This window comes from Notamacropus eugenii, chromosome 5 (genome assembly GCF_028372415.1).
Source record: "Notamacropus eugenii isolate mMacEug1 chromosome 5, mMacEug1.pri_v2, whole genome shotgun sequence".
NCBI lineage: Eukaryota > Metazoa > Chordata > Mammalia > Diprotodontia > Macropodidae > Notamacropus > Notamacropus eugenii.
The window spans coordinates 92,501,206-92,526,555 of NC_092876.1; the positions used below are offsets into that span (position 1 = coordinate 92,501,206).

Here is a 25,350-nt window from a genome sequence, read left to right on the forward strand (position 1 = left end):
CAGGAGATTTTTGTGTCCAATAACAATGTTCTAATGATGGTGAACCATGAAAGACTTGACTAAACTAATCAATAAAATGATCCAAGACAATTTCAAAGTTCTCATGATTATAAAAAGAAAATGCTATCCACCTCGAGAGAAAGTTGATAAACTCTGGGTGAAAATTGAAATATAATTTTCTTTTTTCATTCTTAACACTTTTTTGGAGATATGACTTATTTGGAAATGTATTTTGCATGATTTCATAAGTGTCGTTAATATTATTTGCTTGCCTTTTCAATGGAACAGGGAAGGGTGGGAGGGACTCAAATTGAAAAAGAAAAGAATGTCACAAAGGAATGATTAACATATTTTTTTAAAAGGAAAGAGAAAAGGGGGTTAAAGCTAACCATGAATGGTTTAATCTATGTATGCATGATTGTATGTGTGTGCCTGTGGGTGAAGGAGAGGAAAGCACACCAACAGTTACCTCTCAATGTTTGTGCATTCTCTGCTCTACAGCACCTAGACAGTTGTGGGTAGTGTCATATAATTTTGTTCTTATTCTCAGTTCTCTCTGTGATTGATGTCCCTGATCCTGGTGATCTTAGTGCCAATATTTCACTATTCAGCTTCCTTGAATCTATTTTTTTAATCTCCTAAATACCTGCTATTCCAGTGATCTTCCTCTTCTACTAGTGAGAACCTCAGTGGAAATAATGCGATGTATATATCCTCTCATATAAAGCCCTGCTATCCATTAAGGTTTATTGTCTAAATAATTTCAGATCTTTTAGTTTTCCGTTTTAAATCTTATTTCCTCATCTTTCACAATCTTAAATTGATCACTGTTCTCATTTCTTTATGAAGCTATTCAGGGCAAAACAGATCTTAGAAATTTCTTTCTAATTTCTGAACACAAATCATTACAATGAAATATTATCCTTGTCAATCAGAGATGCCATATTGTTAGTGTGCTCTTATATTTTAGCAGGTTAAGTGCAGTGTGGTGGGAAAATAGCCAAAGATGGAAAACAGAAAATCTGGTTTCTTTCTTTGGCACTCACATTTACTAAGTATTCAAATATAATCCTAGCAGTTCACCATGTACTGTCACTTATATTCTCTCTGAAATGGAGAAAATAATACCTATCCTAAGAATATTATATGTATGCAAATAATTAGATGATTCTAGATTTCATTCATTTAAGTATTTCTCCTATGGAGGGATCGTTTAAGTCCATGATGCCTTAGAAGACAGCGTTTCTGAGTTGTTACAACTGACAAAACAATCCACTACCTAGAAGTCAACTTTCTAGTGGAAATCAGCTGTCTCATTTTAGCTAACATTCCTAAATGCTTTTTGTATTGAATTTTTTTTGTTGTTGTATGACCATTAGAATCATTGATTAGGACAGGCAGTGACATTAGATGTTATCTATTAGAGTCCCCTCTGTCATAAATGGGAAACATGAAGACCACAGGGATTAAGTGACTTATCCAAGTCTGAAGGGCAGAAAAAGAACTTGAATCCAATTCTTTTAACCATGTAGTTACTGTTTATTTTACTAACCAGCACTGTCATGTAATAGTATAGAGTTCTTCCATTTCTTTAATTTTATTTTTATTGTGATCTTAATAATCAACCAACATTTCAGTATACAAAGAACAATAAGAAGAAGATTATAGGAAAAACTAAAATAGATATTAAATGTTAAAAATTAAAAATGAATAAATATGACAATTTTAAGCGTATCCTAAATTTATCAAAATAATAATCTCACAATGCTTTCTTTCTACTTCTAAACTTCTTTTTGAACTTCTACACATCAATTTTTAATATTTCCTTAATGCTTCATCCTGTGGAGTACTCAAAAGATGGAGTCACATTCTGACATTCAGCAAATACTCAGAGCTTATAAAGTTTGAAAGTGTGCAGCAGAGTTTTCACTCCATCACATATGAGTAAACATTTTGAGCTGCCTCCAGGTCACAATAGTACATCCCAGTAAGTGTTCTGTGTAGTAGATGAATGGATGAAAATATATATATATATCCATGTATATGTATATATACACACACGTGTGTATGGATTCTTTTGGAAAGCTATAGTGCTATGAAAATAAATGGAATTATTATTACTAATGATCAAATCATGGTTCTTTTGAACTTCTTGATTATTTTTAGACCTTCTTACATCCCCTTATTTTATGAATCATTTTGAATTCCTTACATAGCTGATTATAAGGCTATTGATAATAAAGGAAAAAAAATCAATTAAAAAACCTCAACAACATTATTTACATGTTAGTTCTATTGAATGAACTGTCTCGGGTGTTTATTGATTACTAGGTCCCTTGAGACCCTCTTGTGTTTGTTTGGTTCACAGATTTGGCTGTTCTTTGGAAGTCAAAGTCAGTGTGCATAGCACACATCTTAGGTTTCATTCTAATGTTTTCTTATTGATTCACAGGAGAAGTGGCTATGGCTATTCGCATCAGACACAGAAGGAGAGGAAATTAAAAAAAGAAAGAAAACATTGCACCAGGTCCAATTCAGAGAAATAATCATTGAAACATTATTACTGGTTCATTTTATTGATCTCACACTGAGTGCTGTGCATAAATTCAGAATTGGTTTGAATTCTGGAAATTGGGTAGCTAGTTGGTGCAGTGGATAAAACAGCAGGTCTGAAGTCAGGAAGACTCCAATCTCTGAGTTTAAATCTGGCCTTGCATACTTACTAACTATGTCTCTCTAGACAAATCACTCAACCATGCTTGCCTTAGTTTCTTCATCTGTAAAAAGAGCTGAAGAAGAAAATGCCAAACCACTTGAGTATCTTTGCCAAAAAAAAGCCCTGATGGGGTCATGAAGAGTCAGACTTGACTGAAAAACAACCACAACTTTGTGAGGTAACAACAAGTGGAAATATCACACACAGAGATATACATATACACACAGATTCATGTTCACAGATGTAGTCACCTATACCCCTCCCCATAAGGATGAAGTTCTACTTAAAAACCCATATTCAAAAAATAAGCAAAAACAATGTATAAGCTTGTAACCTATGTTGCCAGTCCATAAGACTTCCCTGAGGGAAAATCTACCTACAAATATATAACTAAAGAAAACCATGCACAGTCTCACATTCTTAAGTTAAAAAATGCATGTAAAAGTTCCATTGTAGTCCAAGGTTAAGGTACTATTTCAAACTTGATTCTCTCTAAAGTGGGCATTCTTAACCTTTTTTTTTTTATATGCATGTAATAGGCCCCTTTGGGAGTCTGGTTAAACCCATGGATCTATTATCAGAACAATATTTTCAATTGCTAAGGATAAACTATGTAGACTTATAATAAACAAACAAACGAATGAATAAATACGAATTTAATAGTTTCCTCACCTAAGTTCATGGATGATATAACACCTATGCATGGACCACAGGCTAAGTACTACTGACACAAAATAATTACATCTAGCTTGGGAATATTTTAGAGTATGGAAGAAATTGCAGTTCTTTCAATTTTGCTGCAACTTCAGCTTAAAATTAATGCATTCTATATAGAGTATGAATTGTCACTGAAGGTAATTCCCATGCTTTGAAGAAACTGTTCCCTGTGCCAGGAATATAAGCTTCTCCTTTATACTTCTTAAAAACTTAGGTATAAAGTGTATTCAGGAAGACTAGCACCTTTAATATAAGGACTTGTTGAGCCTTTATGCAGGGCTGTTTCACCCACCTTGGGTGTCCACTTGATTCACCTAACTCTTATCTTTGTTTCCAAGATGTTGTAGCTTGCACAGTACCACAGCCAGACAAACAATCTTGGTAGGTAAGCTAAACCAGGTTGAAGGTAACTCTCAGGCCTAAAACCTGTCAGTGAATTAAGTGGATATCTACTCCAAGCACTTGAAGAATTTCCTTGGCAGAGTGGTAGGATGAGAACATTGTTTTATAATGACATGAAGGCAGTTGAAGCAGGTGCCATGGAGTGCTTAAAACTTGGTCAGGCATCTAGGATACAAAGAGCACTCTAGGTCACCTCAAGGTGTCTTGATTTTTGTGCTGCCACTGGACTTTAATGACTCATGAAGAGAGAGTGAGGTTGATGACTTTGTGCAATTCTGCCTCACTGAATTCATGTACGAGGCAAGATATCATCCTTGAGGACAATGGTCTTTAAAAACAAAAGACGAACAAAAACAACAATCACTACCTTCATTCAAGGCTCAGCATTTTCTGATTTTTATAGTTAGTATTTAATTTTCTCTCCTAAAATTATTGTGTATACCTATCCCACCCTGTTCTTCTCTGCCCCCACAAGTGGTAATAGAAATTATAAATTATAAAAGAGTATAAAGACTTAACTCTCTGTAATGTATGCAGGCACATGCTGTCCAGAGCCATGAAGTTTCTGATTCCTGTGGCGTTGCAAAATATTTTGCCTAAAATTCTGGGATGCTCTTGAAGGACTGAAAATGCAGATTGAACAAGTGTCAATTATATGCTTTCCTTGCTATGTAGTAAGAAGTAAAGTAGGAGTAAAAATATCAAGAAAGGACATGGAAGCCTGACTAGACTACAAATTGACTGTAGATAACGGGAGAAAGCAAATTGAATGAACCTAGGAATGCATTCGATACTTGATCAAGGTCACCTATCAGTGGCAGTTGGTGAGATCTAGCTGAGTCCAGTTCATAGAATGTTTCTCCCTTTTGTCCCCTAAAAATGATTCTGAGAAAAGCTTCTGCCAAGGTTTTAAATCTCCACCTAACTCCATTCTGTTGGCCTCATAATGACTGGGAAAGAGCATAAAGAGGAGAGAAATTGCATCCCTAATTTCATTTTACTGTATCCTATACTGAAAACATTGTTTCCTTAATATCAATTATTTCTCAAGTCATATGATTTTGTTTATAAATTATGTGTTTAAAATAAATAGATGAATGATATGAGTTGAGAGGGCTGAAATTTGAGAGGTGTTCCAGATAACCAAAGAATTAAAGAGAAATACAGGTACATATGCATATGGGTGTGTTCGTATATATGCACACACCCATGTACACACATATACATACATACATACCAATTTCTGGGTATTTTCATGAGTGTAATGTTCAGAATGTCAGAGAGAGAGAGAGAGAAAGAGAGAGGATACAAACCTAAATATCATATAATTGTTGCAAACTGCATTGCATTCACTCTAGCTCCTGATGACCCATAAGTAGACTAAGATTCCAATGACCCTTGAAAACTCAGGAAAAGAAGTAGAGGCAATAAGAGGGACAGATTATAAATATATGTAACAATGAATTAATTTTAAAATATTATTGCTTCTCGGGGAAGCTAGACGGCTCAATGGATAGAGTGCAGGCCCTGGAATCAGGAGGACCTGAGATCATATCTAGCTTTGGACACTTACTAGCAGTGTACTTCTGGGTAAGTCATAACCCTTATTGCCTCTACAAAACAACAACCATAACAGAACAACAACTGAAAACATATAGGTTCTAGATGACCATGCCCTAAGAAGCTTTAAAAACTGAATCTTGTGTTACTTAGTGGACTATAATCTCAAAATAAATCAAGAATGTGACATGGAAATTGAAAAAAAAAAAGATGAAAAGATTTGTACTGATACCCCAAAAATAATATTCCTCTGACTGGAATTGTTTCCACCAGCTTTTCTTACAGACTTTCCAAATTCACAAGTATCTCTTTAAAATCAGATCACTACTGTCTTAAAACTTAATTTGAATGGTAATGTAGGACTTGGAGAATATGTTCCCTAATCTGCTTGGTTCTGGCCCCATAGACCAAGGGATTGATCATAGGAGGAACCAGGAAGTAAAGGTTGTCTAAAATAATCTGGAAATGGGGAGGCATTTGGTATCCAAATGTTTGAGCCAAAACAGAGAACACAACAGGTGAATAAAAAAGGGCAATGACACAGAGATGGGAGCCACATGTACTCATGGCCTTGTGCCGTGCTTCCCAGGAGGGTATCTGGAAGACAGCTCGAAGGATCATTCCATAAGAGAGGCTGATAAAGAGTAGATCAATCCCAATAGAAGTCACAATGACCATGAGGCCATAGACAATATAATTAGAAACGTCACCACAAGCAATCTGTACCACAGCCATGTAGGCACAATAGGAGTAAGGAATAATGTTAGTTTGGAAGCTGGTCAAGGTTTTGGCTAAGATAGGGGCTGGAGTAAGCACAACCATAGTCCTTGCTATGACTGCCAGTCCCATTTTTATGAGTGAATTATTGGCTAGAATAGTGGTATATCTCAATGGATTGCAGATGGCTACAAAACGGTCAAAAGCCATGGCCAAAAGAATGCCAGACTCCATGACATAGAAAGATGGGATGAAAAACATCTGGGTAAGGCACCCATTAATGCTGATCTCTTTAGCATCCAGCCAGAAGATACCTAACATGCGGGGCACAGTTGCACTAACTAAGGACAGATCAACAACTGACAACATGGCCAACAGAAGGAACATGGGCTCATGGAGACTCTTTTCTGCATGTATGATGAACACGATGGTGATGTTGCCAATAAGAGCAATGATGAAGACCAAGAAGAAGGGCAGGGAGAACCAGCCATGATAAGACTCCAGTCCTGGAATCCCAGCCAATACAAATACCTTTGGCTGGGGAATGGAGCTGTTACAAAAGGACATCCCTCTTGGCTGCTGATTGGGAATGCTGAGGATCACTAGAAAAGAAGGCAGAGAGAAATTTGGAATAAATAGATCATAAAATAAGAAGCACTTAGGTTAAATGATATTGGTGTTTTCTTCTTGTAGTTCATCTGGTTAGAATCTATAAGAAAAAAAGAAAAGAAAAATGACTTGAAGAAAGATGCATTGGTACTGACTGAGTCGTTTCCTGTATGTATATAAGTAAATCAATTTCTATGTCCATTTCTTACTTGTATGCTTGTTAACTACATCCTAATTTGAGTTTATTATGCATATATCCTTTGGGAAATCATTAGGCATGCCGGGCTCAATTTGCATATAGTTTCCTTTTATACAGATCACCTGTCATAGTGAATAGAAAAGTGGTTCCAGAATTCTGAAGATCTGGGTTCAGTTCTTGACTCTAACTCTGATGTATTCTGGCTATGTGACCCTGGGCAAGTTGTTTATTCCATCAGTGTGCTAGGCAACACTCCAAGATTATAATCTGCAGTGAAGATGCTGAATTACTTCAGTATAGGGAATTTTATTTTTGAAGAGTTCTCTATACCAAAAAACCATAGGACCAACCCCAATTACTGTCTTCCATTTAAATATATAACTTCACATAGGAGAAGGAGGTGGTGGTATTGGGGAAACTATGTTGTATTTGGAATCAAAGGGTTTTGGTTCAAATCTCATTTCCTCTATTTACTACCTATGAATCCTTGTAGTTTCCCCATCTGTACAATAAGGAAGTTTCACTAGATGGTTTTTAAGGTCCCTTCCAGATCCTAGTCTATTGTTTTACAATTCTCTCCCAAGCCTAAACTGATGCTTAGACTCTCCTCATTAAGATTTTCTTTTTCTTGATTCTAAAGCCCACATGCTAGATTTGCTTGAGTAGTAGTTATTCTCACTATAGCTCTGCCATTTCTTGCTTTCTGGAATACTTGAAATTGTCCAGACTTCTTTGAATAGGTGTGGCCATAGCACTTTCTTCCCCTTTTTCATCTACTAGATACACTGAAAAAAGAAATGAAATGAAATATCTACTAAAGAAAGTAAACTATGATCATAGAATTACAGGACATCTTAGAAATCATCTGATCAGTCTTCTAGTTCCCCCATTTTGAAGATGGGGAAATTGACACAAAAAAGTTGAAATGACTTGTTTAAAGTCATACAACTAGCAAAGCAGAGAAACATATCTCTCAGTCTCTTAAGTCTTGAACCAGTATTCTTCATTTTATGTCTACTATTAAGTGAGTGACCCCTTCTGCACTTATCAAATTCTGGCTTCCAAATGTTTTTTCAGACATTTTTAGGATTAGGTACACAGCCAACTTTGAGTTGCGATTAAGTATTTCACTTCAATCCTCATGTAGATGCCAATTCTCTCCAATTACAGGATTACAATGTCCTCCTCAAAGAATTGAGCAAATGAAGTCTAGCCTACGGATTTTTCGAACTAAGCAAGTGTATAATCTTTTTGTGTGGACTGTAATAATGGACTAAAAATACCCATCATAATAAAGAAAACCATTATTGAGAGGGAGAGGCTAGGTCATAGAGTTATTGAAGTAAAGCAGTCTCAAAATCCATCCAGTCTGAAAACCTCATTTTAAAGATGGGGATATTGAGACCCAGAGAAATAAAATGATTTGCTTAAGATCAAGTGAGTGTCAGAGACAGAATTTGAAGTCTGATTCTCTGAGTTGTACTTTCTCCCACTACAGTGCAGTGCTACACTGGGCTGTTCAATCAATCATTCTCTAGCAATGACAACTGTTGACAAGAGAATGGAATGCTTGAAGTAAAATATAAAATAGAACTATCAAACACACATACCTGCAACACATCTGAATAGACTGAACCAGATTTAAAATCTAATTTGGAAATATTTGACAAAATAAATAAATATACAATAAAATACTGGTAATATTGATATACAGTTTCCTATGTCAATGTAGCCTGCAAGGATCCTTACGTAAAGTCGTGTGCCTCTATTTTCTATTTCAGTTTGATACTACCAATATAAAATATTTAAAGTTCTACAAAGTACTCCTATGCATGGCATTCCCCTGGAAGGATCCTTGTAGAAAATGGGTGAATAAGGGGAAAGAGAGTTTAGAAATAAGATGCATAAAATTTGCCTGGAGAAGGCTAGTGAATCTTTGAGATTACAAGTAAAATGACAGATAAAAGAATAATTCTATAATAGCACAAAAGATTGTTTTATTAGAGCAACTATAGAAGACCTTATATAGATTTCTCCCAAAGAACACTGTGTAACTCAGCAGTTACCACTAGAGGAGGGCACTCTTACCTATTTTTTTTCCTTTTTCGTGGAACCTTTTGGCAGCTTGGTGAAGTGAAAGAAACATAGCATGTCAATTAGGCATTATTGGATATATGTCTACATATCTTGTCTATATCTGATATGTATCTATATGTGTGTGTATCTCCCCATAGAAGTTCGCAATTACCCTGAAACTTATGCACAGACAGGATCTGTGGATCTCTGATTACAAACCCCTGCTATTAAGAGTTCAGCAGAAAGTACTATGTGCCCCCTAGAGATGATTCTGAGGTCATAGTGAAGTTTTTTAGCAGCAGAAAGACTTAGGAGCTATTCAGTTCAGTCCTGGAAGAATTTAAAGCTGTGGTTATACAGTGCTGTGGCTTGGGGTAGAGGTGATATAAAGGATAATGATCGAGGAAAACAGAAGGAAGGAAGATCTGTATTTTATCCAAACAGGGAAAAAATGCTTTCTAATAATTAGAGTAGTTGTTAAGGTGGAATGCACTGCTTTAAGATTATACAGTCCCATCTTGTTCATGGCCTTTAAACAAATGCTTGATGACCACCAGTCAGGAATTTCAGAGAGAGGTTCTAGTTTAGGTATAGGTAGGTAGCATTTTACCCAGAATACACATGCATATGTATGTATGTATGTATGTATGTATGTACATATATGATATGTGTGTATGTATATGTGTGTATATGTATGTATATATATTTCTTTGATTACTCATTATTTGCTCACTAAACCTTTCCTATATTAAATTGTAAAATCTTTAAGAGTATTGGTTCGAGTTGAATACATTCATAAGGCCTCGATTAAACACATCAACAATTTCTTGGCCATCCTTTTGTATTTGCCATCATTTCCATTTCATAGGCATCTCTTTCCTGCCACTGATACTAGATTTCAAGTTTCATAGTACCTTGTATTTAGAAGTGAAGCAGCTACATGACTCAGTGGGAGAAGCTCTGAGCCTGGAGTCAGGAAGACCTGAGTCCAAATCCAACCTCAGAAACCTGTTAGTTGTGTGACTACGGACAAGTAACTCAACTTCTGTTTGCCTTGATCTGGAGAAGAAGGTGCTAAAACCCTCCAGTATCTTTGCCAAGAAAATCTCATGGACAGTATAGTACATGGGGTCATGAAAAGTTGGGCATGACTGAATGACTGAAAAAAAATATTTAGAACTGTAAGGGTCTTTAAAGGTTAATTTTTAAAGTTTATAAGGTCAAACAAATTAGATACTGCTTAGACCTGCACAAGAAGTAAATGGTAGAATTGGGATTTGCAAGAAGTATACTTCAGAAGAAATCTAAGTTGAGATTGTCATTGTCCAGTGCAGGTAACTTTTTTCCAGAATTTTGCCCATGGAGATGGAGAAGAGATTTAACAGGTACTGAACTGAGAGAGAAGGTCAAAAATATACATGTAATGGAAAATAATTGATTGGAAGTATTAAGAACATCTCAGTGCATATTTGTGTGTACATACAGACACACACGATTAATTTGAGATTGATTTGTTTTGTGAAGAGGGGAAAATGTAAGTCATTCTATGAGTCATTGAGCGCTGAAGACCAGAGGTTTGATTAAGGAATGGAGAGTTTTCAGAACTTCTGACTCAGTATTTATCCCTATATCCTAAAGTATTTTCCTCTCTTACATCATTCTCCTCTTTCCCCATGATTTTTCCCCATGTTTTGACAGAAAGATGGGAGAGAGAGTTTCATTACCTGGAAGTAGAAGGGTGATGGATGAAGAGTCCAGTTAAATTGAAGCTGTGGCCCAGTTTGGAACCATCTATCTAAGATGTGAATGAAGAAGAGCAAATGATGTGTGCAGTATGTTTTCATCAGAATAACTGGTCTGGGAGAAATATTTATGCTACTGATTCTTTTCTACTCTTTCTCCCAAGGGACTCCCAATTAAACAAAAAGTTCTCATCAGCTGAATCACTTCAAGGATCAAAGTTGTCTTTTGGGAGAAGATGAGTCAGTGAAAATTAGGATTAAGATGAAAGGGAAAGAGCTTGATTTTTGTAAAGAGAGGGAAACACTACGTGTGAAGTTTACTGGGAATAAAAACATGTCTATCAGTAGGCCAAGATTTATAAGAGCAAATTATTCGTTTATCTTTTTTTTTTTGTCTTTTCCTTTTACTGGTAGAGTTTAGCAAGGATCCTAGAACAGGATAGGTACTGAATTAATGCTTCCTGACTGGCCAACTGATTGACTGAGTTAAATGAAGCAGGGGCTGAGCCACACCTAAACTTAACTTAAACAGACTCTTCTGAGCACGAAAGAAATCAGTAAAATTATTGAGCTTATGGTGGAGGTCATGATCAGACACGTACCTTACAAAAACATTTTGGTAGTTGTATGGGAAATGATTGAGAGGCAGGAAGACCAAATAGGAAGTAATTATAGTAGTCCATGGGAGACTTTATGAGAACCTGAACTTGAGTGGAGCCATGCAAGTAGGAAAGAAAATTGGAATGGATATGAGAGATAAAGAGATAACACTTACAGGATGTGGCAGGATGTGACAGTATATGAGAATGTGAGGTGAGAGAAAGTAATGATATGAAGAAGACCCTGAGGTTTTGACAACCTGTGGGATTGGAATGATGTAGATCCCCTGGATAGAAAAAGGAGAGTTCAGATGAGAGGTAGATTCAGGGGGAAAATAATGTCAAGACATTTGGGATGTAGATTATAGTCCTTTAGTACTTGTGTCATCACTATCTCATGTAAAATGAAAAGAGATACTGGATCTTAGAACGGAGGTTACCCTCTAAGGAGTATTCACATCAGCTATGAAATGCTTTAAGGGGCAAGGGGAGAAAATTTTCCTCCTGGCTCCTGCCCAGTATTCATATGGTTGTTTAGTACTGCTGGGGGAATGGGAAAAGGAGGTGATGCCCAACTCAGGAGTTTTGACAGTGAAAGAGGGGGATCAAAGAAATGTTGAGTGTTAGAGAAAGGTGTGATTACATTGCAGATAAGCATATCAGTTGCCTCTGGCAGTGAGAGTTGGGTAGGATCTTCTCCCATCTACTAACAGGTTGTATACAAAACTTTAGTCAGTCCAGTGCTAAGACCTCAGACTTTCCTTCCTTCCTTCCTTCCTTCCTTCCTTCCTTCCTTCCTTCCTTCCTTCCTTCCTTCCTTCCTTCCTTCCTTCTTTTCTTTTTTTCTTTATTCTTTTTCTCTCTTTCCTAAAACTTTAAACCCAATTCACTCTGAAGCCCATAGATTGGGACATAGTAGGTCCTTGACCAAACTCCACTTAATGACTGTTTTTTGGGCCCTCCTGGCTTACAGTGAATATCAATGGTAACTATTTCTCTTTGCAACAGCAACCTTGAGGATCTTTCCCTACCACCTCGATTTCTTTTTCTAATTAAAGGAGCCTCCCTTGATTACTTCTTAAAGAGGCCTATTCACTGAATGGGCCTTACCACACTCTAAGTGAGTACCTGAAAAAACCTTAACGTAAAAGGGCCAGGGTCTTCCATTGCATCCTGGGCCATCTTCAGTCATTCTGATGAATATCGAGTCACTGAATCCAGATAGTTCTGGAGGAGAAAGTGAGTCTTATGACCTTGCATAGCCCTCACTCACTCAAATCAAAGTCAACTGCAAGTCATGTCATCATTTCTCTGACGTCATGGTCCTCTTTGAAAACGAAGAACACAATTTAGCCTTTAACTACTGAATGGGTATTGCCTCAGACAAACTAAGCCCTGGGAAAGACCTTAGCTTAAAAAGGCCAAGGTCTGCTACTGCATCCCAGTACTAGTCATACTGATCTATATGTTGCCACTGGACTCTGATGACTTTGGAGGAAAGAGTGAAGCTCATACCTTTGCACACCTCAGCCTCACATAAATCTAATTCCCTTGCAAGTCAAGACATCATCCTCCTGATGTCATTGGTCCTCTCTGAGACTGAACAACAAACAAAAGCAGCAACCATCATGTTTCTATCTACTGCAAGGAGTAGAACTATTCCTTCTACTTTCTTAACTGCAATGTATGTGTTTATACATACATTTATATATGTATACATACATATATACACACACATATATATACTCACGTATCTATTCTTAAATGTAATATACACACATGTATGCACACTCATGTGTGTACATACACACATAGACTTACATTTATGTATACATAATATCCTTATGACTTGTCTTGATATTAATCAGCACACTCACATTGTCAAGAACTTTGCCAGTTGTCCCGACTTTTGTCTTGCTATTGTATTGTGATGATTCTGTAAGAAAGAGTGTGGCCAATGACTTTGACCAAGTCAGGCTCTCATAAGTCCAACATATCCTGTGATGTCATTGATATTCTTCAAAAGGAAGGAGGGACAATGAGAACTTCTTTTTTAAAAGGGGCTATGGCTATTGATTTTAGACTAAGTGACATAGTCATTTTCTGAAATATTTGAGATCACTAAAAATAGGGTATATAATAGACCATGATTAAATGCCATAGTTAAAACAAACAAGCAAACAAAAATCCCCGCTAATCCCCAATTTCAATTAACCATTCATTCCCCAAATATGTTTTTTTTTTTCCTTTTTAAAATGCCTACCTTCAAACTGAAGCAATGTTGAAGAAAAGAAAACATCCATTGCTCTATGGTGCTTGCTTTAATGCCCAGGATTTCATAATCCTTAGAGAGCTTTTCTGGAAACTTTGACAACATCTGTTTCCCAAACTCCTTAGATTTATTAAAGAGTACAATAATTGTTATATTTGACACATTTGAAGATCCTTTTGGTAATGCCCTAATACATACCCTTGAAATATAGAACTCCAGCTCATATGGGGTGACATATTTCAGTCCCTGAAAATATCCCCTGGCAATTTTGAAACATGATGAATATATTTTTTCCACTGACTTTTATTGGATGTACTTTTCCCAATGACAGTTGTGAATTTTTGCAGAGATCATTTCTTCAAGTAGAAGGAGATACTTTCTTCTAATAACCAGAACTCATTTTTAAGGGACTAACATCATAGATATAGATGTTCAGTAGCTCTTATTACTCCATTCCACCTACTTGATATATTCTTCTGTCTGCCCCAATGTTCATGCTAGTTAGTTTCTTACTCTAACTCTAGAGAATCATTTTTGATTTTTGAAGTCTCTTTCCGTTCCTTTAAAGGAAACAAAAAGTAAAAGTAGTACTTAGGTTTAAAAAATCAACTCCATACCTGAGTTTAAAAAAATATAACAAAAATGTAAAAAAAAATATAACAAATATATGATAGGGGAGGCATGGCTGTCCACCAGTTTTTGTGAAAGTTATTTCAGTCTTTCAGTGAACTACAAACTAAATGTTAGACAGTAGAGTAATAGAGAAGTTAGAAAGGTGATACAGTGTTTGAAAGCATAGAAAAGATAGTTTCTAGGACTAAGAAGCTATTATCCTCTCATTTGTTCAGATATCTGTAGTACTGTGATTAATTTGGGGTGTTCGAGCTTAGGAAAGACATTGGAAAGCTGGAGAATGCTCACTGGGAGGCAATAAGACTAGTGATGGCCTTGAGAGCATAACTTATATGATCAGGTAGAAGGAATTGGGAATTTTAATCATGTATAAGACTTGAGGGATATCAGAAAAGCATAATACATTTCTTCATGTATTTGACAGGTCATTATATGTAAGAGAGATTAAGACTATTGAGAGAAATTTATATTATATTGTTATATTAATTTATAACTAATTAATTAATTTGTAATGGATCTTTTTCTTCCTTTATTTTTTTTTTTGTGAGACAACACCTGAAAAAGTCAGTCAGTCTCTGAAGAGTATGACTAAGTGATAAAATTACTCCTAACCTCCAAGGCACATGTTCTTTGACTAGGTTAGGGAGAATCTCACATAACTGGGAGGGCTAATTTCTGTTTAGAACATAAATAGAAACCAGTCTGGACTAGTCCTTAACTTAAGTGGAGGAACCCCTGTCCTTGACACTCTCCATTAGAATTTAGGGCAACCCAGCTCATGAAAGTGAAAACTAAATAGAGAGGTCTGGGTGGAAATGGTTTCTCCTGCCCAGATGGCCTGAAGCTGCTGAATGTCATGACCAAATCATGTTCTCAGCAGGATGAGATGAAGACTTTTAGCCCACTTCCTCATCAAATGTCCACCAATCAGGGTTGAGTTTACTTGTCAGGGGAGTTCCCAGTCAGAAGGTACAAATATGATTAAAACATTTCAGATTCTCTATTGGAGTCAGTTATGGAAAGAAATTATTGACCAACCATTCATTGTTAGCTAGCCTAATTAATGAATTGAATATTAATTACCCAGAAATTCTGTCACTCAGGGTTTTATCCACAACAATATTTTGTTTGACTAAATTGACAGAACTAGGAATGATTTACTGAAGTTACAAAGAAAAAAAATGAGGCAATATTAAAAAAAAAATTCCTAACAATTACAGCTTTCCCAAAGGGAGATGAACTACCTTGAAAGGTAGTGATCTACCCATGGAGGTCTTCAAAAAGAAATTGGATGACATCTGTATAAATTTTCAATGGATTGGATAAAATAACTGCTGAGGTATTATCCAGCTTCCAAATAAATGTTTGATAAATACTTATTGATTGATGAATTTCAAATCTCAAATTTTCTCACTCTGTATTATCTATCCAGTCCTCCAAAAACATTCTCTATTTGAGAATAACTTGCTTTGTATACACATATAGCTATTGCTTGGAACTTACTGTATCCAAAGCACAGACATCATAAACTCTTTGCATATCATGGGACATTTCACTTTGTCCTACAGTCTTGGAGATACTTATTTTTCCACCATCCTTGATGCCAGCTGTACCTTACTCATAGTTAATAACCATCAAAAATTTTTCAAGCACTGTTCATTCTGTTGGCTATTCTGTGTCTGGGTTCTGCAACCAAGTTTTAGATATTAACAAGCTTTCCCAATGTTTCTGTGTCTTTCTCTGTCTTTCCTTGACTTATGATGCTATTTGTTAACAGAAGTTGCTTAATATATACACACACATAGTTGTGGAAATACACATGTGTAGAGACATGTGTATAAGAATATAATTTTTTCTGTGAATACATATACACACTATACATATTATCTCCTCTAATGTAACACAAGCTCTTTGAAATCAAGGCCTACTTAGCTGAACAAATTCTTGATTGATTGTCTCTTGTAATGGATATTTATTTCTTAATATAATGTTCTTCTCTGTCTGACTACCTATTATTGTTCATATTTGCACAAAATCTTCCATGCATTTGGAACTCTCAAAAGCCACAGATACTATTACTACCTCCCTTGTTCTCAACACATATAATTAAAGTCAGAAAATATACCCTCTTCTTCATAGTCCATCACGGATTATTTTTGTTTAAAGTGGATTATCGAGGATCATTGGCTTTATAATATCCTTTCTGCTACTCTCTCACATAAGCCATTTCTTAGGAAAGAGTATTAAATAGATAAGAGTTTGTCTACAGATAGAATATCAGGAAGAGGATGGATGATTTTTGCCCATGTATTCTTCTCTTTCTTAGAAGTGTTGCTACAAGATTCTCAAAGAAATAGTATGGAACTTGTTACAATGTACGTGGTTGATTTCTTTTTTCTGTCATTATAATGGCTGGTAAAATGGTAGAAATTGCTGGAAAGAAACTATGGATCACCATACATAAATAGGAAATAGGGTCTTTAGTCTTGACTCAACTCTAAGTTTAGCTGATTCTTTTGCCATGTCTATTGATAACTTTATCACAATCAGACACACTTGATCCTCAATGTGCCACTTTTGGTACTGATATGACATGCATCTAAGAAGGGAGTAATGTGAACCTAAGCTAGTACATTTTGACCAAATCAGTGAGTGAGAAATGGGAAGATAATTGTAGAAAAGAAGGCAAGGCTCCCATAGACATAGGAGCCATATTAGCGCAAGAACTTAATCTGGCTGCTTAAGAAGGGAGACAAAAAAACCACAGAGAAATCAGACATAGAAGAGAGTAATGAAGAAGCCATTACAGAAGCCAATTATAGATGCTACAGTTAAACTATAGCATTTTGTGGAATCTATGTCCACACATGCCAAATTCACCACTTCCATGAACTCAATAATAAATATAGGCAATGATGTGAGTTTGACAGTAGATTAGTTTGAGGAAAAAAGGGTGAGGAGAGAAGGACATATTCCTGGCAATCTTGGCTATTCAAGCATTGTTAAGAATGGTAGCATGATGTAAGAGTAAGCAAAGTAGGATCTTTTGCTGTTTTTGTTTTGGTGTAATCAAGTGCCTTTGATTGAATCTTGCATTTATCAACCAAGACACTTTACTAGGAGTAAAGTTATTTTAATGTGATTAAAGATCTTCCCCACCAATTAATGGGCCTTCCCATTAAAGGGAGTTTCATTAAGGAAGATTTGTAGGAAGGCCCACACCTTTTGTTAATGAGGCACTGGTTCTCAAGGGTCTTGATATCCTCTGGCTCTAAAAAAGTGTATAAATACTTTGAAGGTGAGGTTTTACTTTGGGGTTTACTGACTGGAAGTGTTTTGTTTGGCCAGATGAGTCTCTGGAAAGCCACGAAGGAGCCCCCAATTTTGAATACTTTAGATGTTGGTGCTTCCTTCTGTCGTTTTTGTGGTCAGATAGTTGGACCTGTCTGTTGATTTTGAAAACCTAGATGTTGGTGCTTCCTTCTGTGGTTTCTATGGTCAGATAGTTGAACTTATCTGTTGATTTGTGATACATGTAATGATTGTGGTCAGCCAGTTTGAAACCATGTCTGTTGATCTTTGATTTATCTGCATTTTCTCTGAAGTTTAGGGTGCTTTTCCCCCTGTACTAGGTGAATGATATATGTACTTGATTAAAGGAGATTATTAACCCCTCAAAATTTGTCTTTCCTTTTATAAATACAGATCTAAGAACTCATGATAGCAGGCCCCCTTTGTATGTTGGGGTGCTTACTGATGCACATGCCACAATGGGTTGCAAATGGTCACACAATGGTCAAAGTCCATGGCCAAGAAGAAGCCAAATTCTGTGGTTATAAAGCTATGGATAAAGAACGTCTAATTTAGATAGGCACCAAAGGCAATTTGAAGTTAACCAAGCCAAAAGAGACAGAGTATTCAGGGCAGAGTGCATGTGGAGAGGAACAGGTCAGTGACAGAAAGAATATGCAGGAAGAAGAAGATAAGATTCATATAGAATTCTATCTTCTCATATCACCATTAGGATTGTCACATTCCCCACAGACACCTCATACAGGGAACAGAAAGGTATCACTATGCAATGTGTAGATATTCCTGGTCAGAGATACACACCAGGAAGAATATGGATAAGGACTGATGTAAATTATTCATGGGAGACATTGTGCTATCTTGTAAGGACACCGCACTCTGTAATTGCAAAGACTCAAATGCTCCAGAAATATCATTGCAGTTGGAGCTTGAAAAATATACAATATCTCATTCTCATAAAAAAAAATAGGTGGATAGATATGGCTTCAATAAGAAAACAATATTCCATATTGTGAATTGGTTCAATAACTGGATTTCTACATGAACAATAATGCATTAACATTATTTCTTTGTGTCCTGACAAGACTACTTTGGAATTCTGGGCACCGTGATTTAAGAAGAATATTGATAATCTAGAGAAATTTTAAATGGATGATGAAGTACTTTGTATCATTGATATTAAAAAAAAATAATTCCAATGTATTGGGAATATTACCTTTGAGAAATTAAGACTTATAACTGCCATCACCTGTTTAAAGCAGATATTATGAACTTTTTAGTGACACTGTCTCCATTTGGTAGTTTGTGAAGTGTATGAATTTTCTTTCACAACAATCTTTTTAAATGTATTATATATATATATATTATATAATACATATTATATATATAATATATATCACAAAGGAAAATAATGATGCTAACTGCTTTCAAGGATTTAAAGCAGGTATTCTGAACTTTTTTGTGTCACAGAGTATTGTATCAGTCAGGTGATGCCTAAGGACCCTTTCCCTTAATAATATTTTTGATTTTAAGAAAAAAAAATGCATAGATTTAAAAATGGAAATAATTGTATTAAAATGCAATTATCAAATAGAAAACAAAAGGAAAAATAAGCTCATAGACCCCAGGCTGAGAGGCCATGATCTAAAGAATTGCCATGTAGGTAGAGTGTAACACTTGGTTCTGGAGAGCAAAAGTAGAAACAGTGTGTAGAAGTGGAAAAGATGGACATTTTATCACATTGGAAAGAAATGCTTTCTGACAATAAGAGCAAGATGCACTTCTTTAAGAAGTATACAGCCTGGTATACAGTCTCATCTTGTTTTGGTTTTTAAACAAATACTATATGACCACTTGTCAGTAATTTAATAGAGAGGTTCTTGTTTTATACTAATCTCATTCTCCCATGAATATTAGTTATTTTTTCTCTAGCCTTTCCCTATACTAACTTACAAAATCCTGAAGAGTATGAGTTGAAGAGAATACATTCATGTGGCCTCAACTGAACATACGAACAATTTCTTAGACATCCATTTGTGTTTATCATCATTCCCATTTCATGTGTGTCTCTTTGTTGTTGCTGAAATTAGATTGCAAATGTCATAGCAACCTATATTTATAACTGAAAAGGTTTTTCAAAGTCAACAAGCCCAAACTTCCCTTTTTATGTAGGGAAAGACCCCGGATCAGACAGATTAAATTATTGTATAGGATTACACAAAAGAAAGTGGAAGAACTGAGGCTTGAAACTTGTACACTAAGTAAGAAAGTAGGTAGAGATATAGTCATCAATTGCTGCAGGTAACATTTCTAAAAATAATTTTGGAAGGAGAAGGGGGAGAGATCAACAGGTACCTGAATGAGGGTAGAAATGTCAAGAATGTAATTGTCTTTCCCCCTCTCCTTACCCAAGAAAGTTTACTATAATCCTGATTTTTAAAAAATGGATATTTAATGGATTGCAGTACTTTAGGGTAATTGTAACGAAAAGATCAATACTTAATGGAACATTCAATATATAACATCTAGGAGAATTATATTACAGACCAATTACAAAGGACTCCATAAGATCAAATTATTTACTTCTTACATGTGAAAATGTCAACATTCTTAAGACCATCATTGGTATTTAGATAGTTTATAAGAAAGGTTGGGGCTGAGCTAAGTTTGATGGGGTGATTCTAAAAAACAAAATTGAATAGGAAAATAAAAAAGTGAGCAATTATCTCATAGAAATGAAGTGTGAGAGGGAAAACTGATTCAAAGGAAGCAGGTGGTTTGGAGGGCTAGCAATTCTGGAACCTTATTCTCATCATATGAGTTAATGAGGGAACAATACATACATCAAGAAGGGAGCAAATGTCTTCTAAATTTTTAAAGAAATAAGAAAGTAAGGGAACAGGATAAGGTGGGGTTTTCAAAAGGTTATGTAGATTAAAATTTAGGAGGATAGAAAGAGGAAAATGGAGGGACACTTAGAAGGTAGAATAAGAAACAGGAGGGTTAGAGGAAAGAATAAGGGAGAGATTTATTTTTAGGTTGTGGATTAGAGAGGTAGTAATTAAGAGTAAACTAGAGGAGGAATATGGTATAAAAAAGAGAGAGGGTGAAAGGACAATAGTGACGCAAAAAAAGATGATGGTAAATACACAAACAGTCTAATTTGGAATGCAAATTCAATGTACCTATGAAATGGAAATGGAGAGCAGATGGGTTTAAAAATCAGAATCCAGCAATATGTTGATTATGAAAACAACAGATTTTAAAATGAAAGATACATATAGAGTTAAAGGGCTGTGGTGGAATTTATTATGTTTCAATCAATGCAAAAAATTCAGGGGTAGCAATCCTGATATCAGGCAAAGTTAGAGCTAAAATAGTTTTAATTAAAAGAGACAAACAAATAAATTATATGATGACAAAAGGTATAATGGAAAATGAAGCAATATCAATAGTAAATCTGCATGTACCAAATAATCTAGACTCTATTTTTTAAAAGAAAAATAAATGATTACAGGTTGAAATAGGTAGTAGTAACTCTAGCATTCTTAGAATAAGGTAAGTCTAATAAATTTAATAAGAAATAAGTCAAGAAAGGGAATGGAATTTTAGATAAGCTAGATATGATAGGTTTCTGCAGAGAACTGCATGAGAATATAAATAAATGCACCTTTTTTCTCAATGATACATGGTACCTTTACAAAGATTGACCATATCTTAGGGTATAAACATTTTATGGCTAAAAGTGGAAAAACAGAGATATCAAATGTTTCCTTTTAGATCACAACGCAATAAAAATATATTTATTAAGGGATCATGGAGACATAGGAAAACAACTAATTGGATACTGTTGGATATTAAACAATATAATCTTAAAGAATGATTAAAGAAGACAACATAGGAACAATCGGTACTTCGTTAAAGAGAATGACAATGAGACAAAACACTTTTACCCAGTTTTCCCAGGAGTCCTTGGGTTTATCAAATAGGAGATTGCTATATTCATTGACCACTGTGTCTTGAGTACCTAGCATATTTCCACTGGTCTACCCTTCTGTTTCTTAACCAATACCAAGTGGTTTTGATAATTGCTGCTTTATAATACAATTTGAGATCTGATAGAGTTAAGCCACCTTCCCCTTGATATTCTGGACCTTTTCTTCTTCCAGTTGAATTTTGATACTATTTTTTCCAGCTCTAGAAAACAATTATGATAGTTTAATTGGTATGGCACTAAATAAGTAAATTAATTTAGGTGGAATTGTCATTTTTATTATATTGGCTTGGCCTACCCACAAGCAACTGATGTTTTTCCACTTACTTAGATCTGACTTTATTTGTGTGAAAAGTGTTTTGTAGTTTTGTTCATATAGTCCCTGGGTTTGTTTTGGCAGGTAAACTCCAAAATGTTCTACCCTAGCTTTAAATGGGATTTCTCTTTCTATCTCTTGCTGTTGGGTGGTATGCACATTTGTATAGCCTTTTGAGCATAGTTCCAAATTGCTCCCCAGAATAGTTGAATCAGCTCACAGCTCCACCAACGATGAATCAGCGTTCCAACTTTCCCATATCTCCTCCAACTTTTATCATTTTCCTGTTTTGTCATGTTAGCCAATCCGGCAGATGTGATGTATTACCTTAGAGTTATTGTGATTTGTATCTCTCTAATCAATAGTTATTTAGAGTATTTTTTCATATGACTATAGATAGCTTTAATTTCTTCCTCTGAAAACTTCCTGTTCATATCCTTTGACTATTTATGAATTGTGAAATGAATTATATCCTTGTAAATTTGATTCAGTTCTCTGTATATTTTATGTATATATACAGTCCTATGTATATTTTAAAGGGACCTTTATCACAGACATTTACTGTAAAAAATTCTTCCCCGGTTTCCTACTTCCCTCTTAATCTTGGTTGCATTGGCTTTGTTTTTACAAAAAAACTTTTCAATTTAATGCAACCAAAATTATCCGTTTCTCATTTCTTTCTCTATCTCTTGTTTGGTCATAAATTTCTCTATTCTCCATAAATCTGACAAATAAACTCTCCTTTGCTTCCCTAATTTGTTTATAGTATCAGTCTTTATACCTAGATCATTTACCCATTTGGACTTCATTCTTCTGTATGGTATCAGGCATTCGTCTATGCCCAGTTTCTGCCACACTATTATCCAGTTTTCCCAGCATTTTTGGTAGAACAGTGAGTTCTTATCCCAGAAATTGGGGTCCTTGGGTTTTTCAAACAGTAGCCTGCTATAATCATTGACTACTATATCTTCTGTACCTAACCTAGTCCAATGATCTACCCCACTATTTCTTTGCCAGTACCACGTGGTTTTGATGATTGCTGCTTTATAATATTATTTGAGATCTGGTATGGCTAGGCTACCTTCCCTAGCATTTCTTTTCATCAGAAAATTCTTATTGGATGATAATCTCAAAATCAATCAACAGTATGATAGAGAAATTATTTTAAAAAGAACAAAACAAAAGCATGCTGCTAAAAAGACTCCTTACTCTGAAAATAGTTTTCCTATGACTAGAATTTTCTTCAACAGCCATTCCTACAAACCTTCCAAATCTACAAGTATCCTTTAAAATCCAACCACCCCTATCCTAGAACTTATTTTGGTTGGCAAACCAGGACTCGAAGGACACGTTCCTTAATTTGCTTTGTTCTGGCCCCATAGATTAAGGGGTTGATCATGGGAGGCACCAGGAAGTAGAGATTGTCAACAATAATCTGAATGTTAATAGGCATTTCATATCCAAATGATTGAGTCAAAAAAGAGAAAACAACAGGAGAATAAAAAAGGGCAATGATACAGAGATGGGAGCCACATGTACTTAGGGCCTTGTGCCGTGCTTCCCAAGAAGGAAAATGGAAGACAGTTCTAAGAATCATCCCATAGGAGAGGCTAATAAAGAGTAGATCCATACCAATAGAAGTTACTACAATCATGAAACCATAGACAATGTAGTGAGAGATGTCTCCACAAGAAATCTGTACCACAGCCATGTAGGTACAATAGGAATAAGGAATAATGTTAGTTCGGAAGCTGGTCAATGTTTTGGTTAAGATAGGCATTGGAGTAAGCTCGACCATAGTCCTTGCTAGGACTGCGAGCCCCATTTTCACCAGTGTATTATTAGTTAATATGATCATGTACCTCAGTGGATTGCAGATAGCTACAAAACAATCAAAAGTCATGGCCAAAAGAATTCCAGATTCCATAACATATAAAGATGCAATGAAGAACATATGGATAGCACACCCATCAATGCTTATCTCTTTAGCATCCAGCCAGAAGATGCCTAACATGTGTGGCACAGTTGCACTAACTAGAGACAGATCAACAAATGATAGCATGGCCAGCAGGAGAAACATGGGCTCATGGAGACTCTTCTCTATATGAATGATGAGTATGATGGTGATGTTTCCAGTGAGAGCAGTAATGAAAACTAAGAAGTAAGGTAGGGAGAACAAGCCATGAAAAGATTCCAGTCCTGGAATCCCAGCCAATACAAATACCTCTGGCTGGGGAATGGAGTTGTTACAAGAGGACATCCCTTTTTACTCCTGTCTAGGGGTGGAGGGAGAAAGGGATCTATTCATTGGAAGTAAGAGAGAAATTCAGCATCAATAGATCATCAAATAAGAAGCATTTAAGTGATGTGTGTTCTCTTGTACTTCATCCATTTAGGGTTCATCTGGGAAAAGATAAAAACAAAAAGAACATATGACTCAAAAGAAAGATGCATCACTGGCAAGTCACTTCCCTCATGGATAAGTAAACTAATTTATTTGTTGATTTCTTACTTGTACGCTTATGAACTGGATCCTGATTTGAGTTTATTGCTTATATTTCCTTTGGGAAATCTTTAACCATCCACGGTTCAATTTCTACATTTGCCTCCTTTTATAGAGACTCTCTGGCATAGTAGACAGAGAAGTGGCCTCAGAGGTTGGCAGATCTGTGTTTAATCGTGACATATACTGGCTGTGTGACCATGGACAGGTTGTCTAATGTATTATAGTGCTGGGCAACTTTCTAAGAGTATAAGCTGTATTGAAGAAGTTGTATTGCATCAGTATAGGAAATTTCCTTATTCAATAGTTTTCTATACCAATAAAATCATGGAATCAACCACCAATAATACTATCTTCCCTGTAAAGATGCACTTACACTTGGGAAGCAGAGGTCATGGGGGAAATTTTGTATTTTGAATCAAAGGGTTTGGGTTCAAATTTCAACTCTATTTATCACCTATGATACCTTGGAGAAGGCATTTAACCCCTCCTGTCTTCAGTTTCCGCATTTGTAAAAGGAAGAATTTGAAATAGATGATCACTAAGGTGCATTCTATCTAGGTATCAATCTGTTATCTTACAACCCTATGTAATACCTAAGCTGATGCCTAGACTCTGCCTTATTTAAGATTTTCCTTTCTTTCTTCTGGGGTACGCACCTTAGATTTCGTTGAGTAAGCACTTATTCTTTCTGTACCACTGCCACTCTTTCTTACCTCCTTGGGGATAACTGAATTTTTCAAGACTTCTTCAAGTAGGTGTGGCCATAGGACTTTGTTCACCATTTAAATTCACTAAAGATCATTGGGGAAAAAAGACATTAATGATCTACTAAGTAAAATAGAATATGATTGCATACTTTCAAGAACCTTAGAAATCACCTAATTGGTCTTCTAGTTCACCCGCTTTGAAAATGAGGAAACTTAGATGCAAAAAGTTGAAATGACTCGTTTAAGGTCACACTACTAATAAAACAGAGAATCTAA

The 25,350-nt window shown here is 35.7% G+C and overlaps 2 protein-coding genes and 1 pseudogene across 2 annotated transcripts; 1 reads left to right on the top strand and 2 right to left on the bottom strand.

Moving 5' to 3' along the window:
• The window catches only part of LOC140507598 (zinc finger protein 511-like), a 71,720-nt pseudogene that overhangs the window by 40,554 nt on the left and 5,816 nt on the right, over nucleotides 1–25,350 (top strand).
• Nucleotides 5,735–6,679, bottom strand: LOC140507600 (olfactory receptor 52B2-like). The gene has a single exon (XM_072615622.1). The coding sequence runs from the start codon at nucleotides 6,677–6,679 to the stop codon at nucleotides 5,735–5,737; it is 945 nt and encodes a 314-aa protein (XP_072471723.1).
• On the bottom strand, nucleotides 23,177–24,121 carry LOC140504841 (olfactory receptor 52B2-like). Its single transcript, XM_072610201.1, has one exon. The coding sequence runs from the start codon at nucleotides 24,119–24,121 to the stop codon at nucleotides 23,177–23,179; it is 945 nt and encodes a 314-aa protein (XP_072466302.1).

Coding starts and splice junctions, on each gene's coding strand:
- LOC140507600 (XM_072615622.1), bottom strand. CDS start 6,679: ATGTCCTTTTGTAACAGCTCCATTCCCCAGCCAAAGGTATTTGTATTG.
- LOC140504841 (XM_072610201.1), bottom strand. CDS start 24,121: ATGTCCTCTTGTAACAACTCCATTCCCCAGCCAGAGGTATTTGTATTG.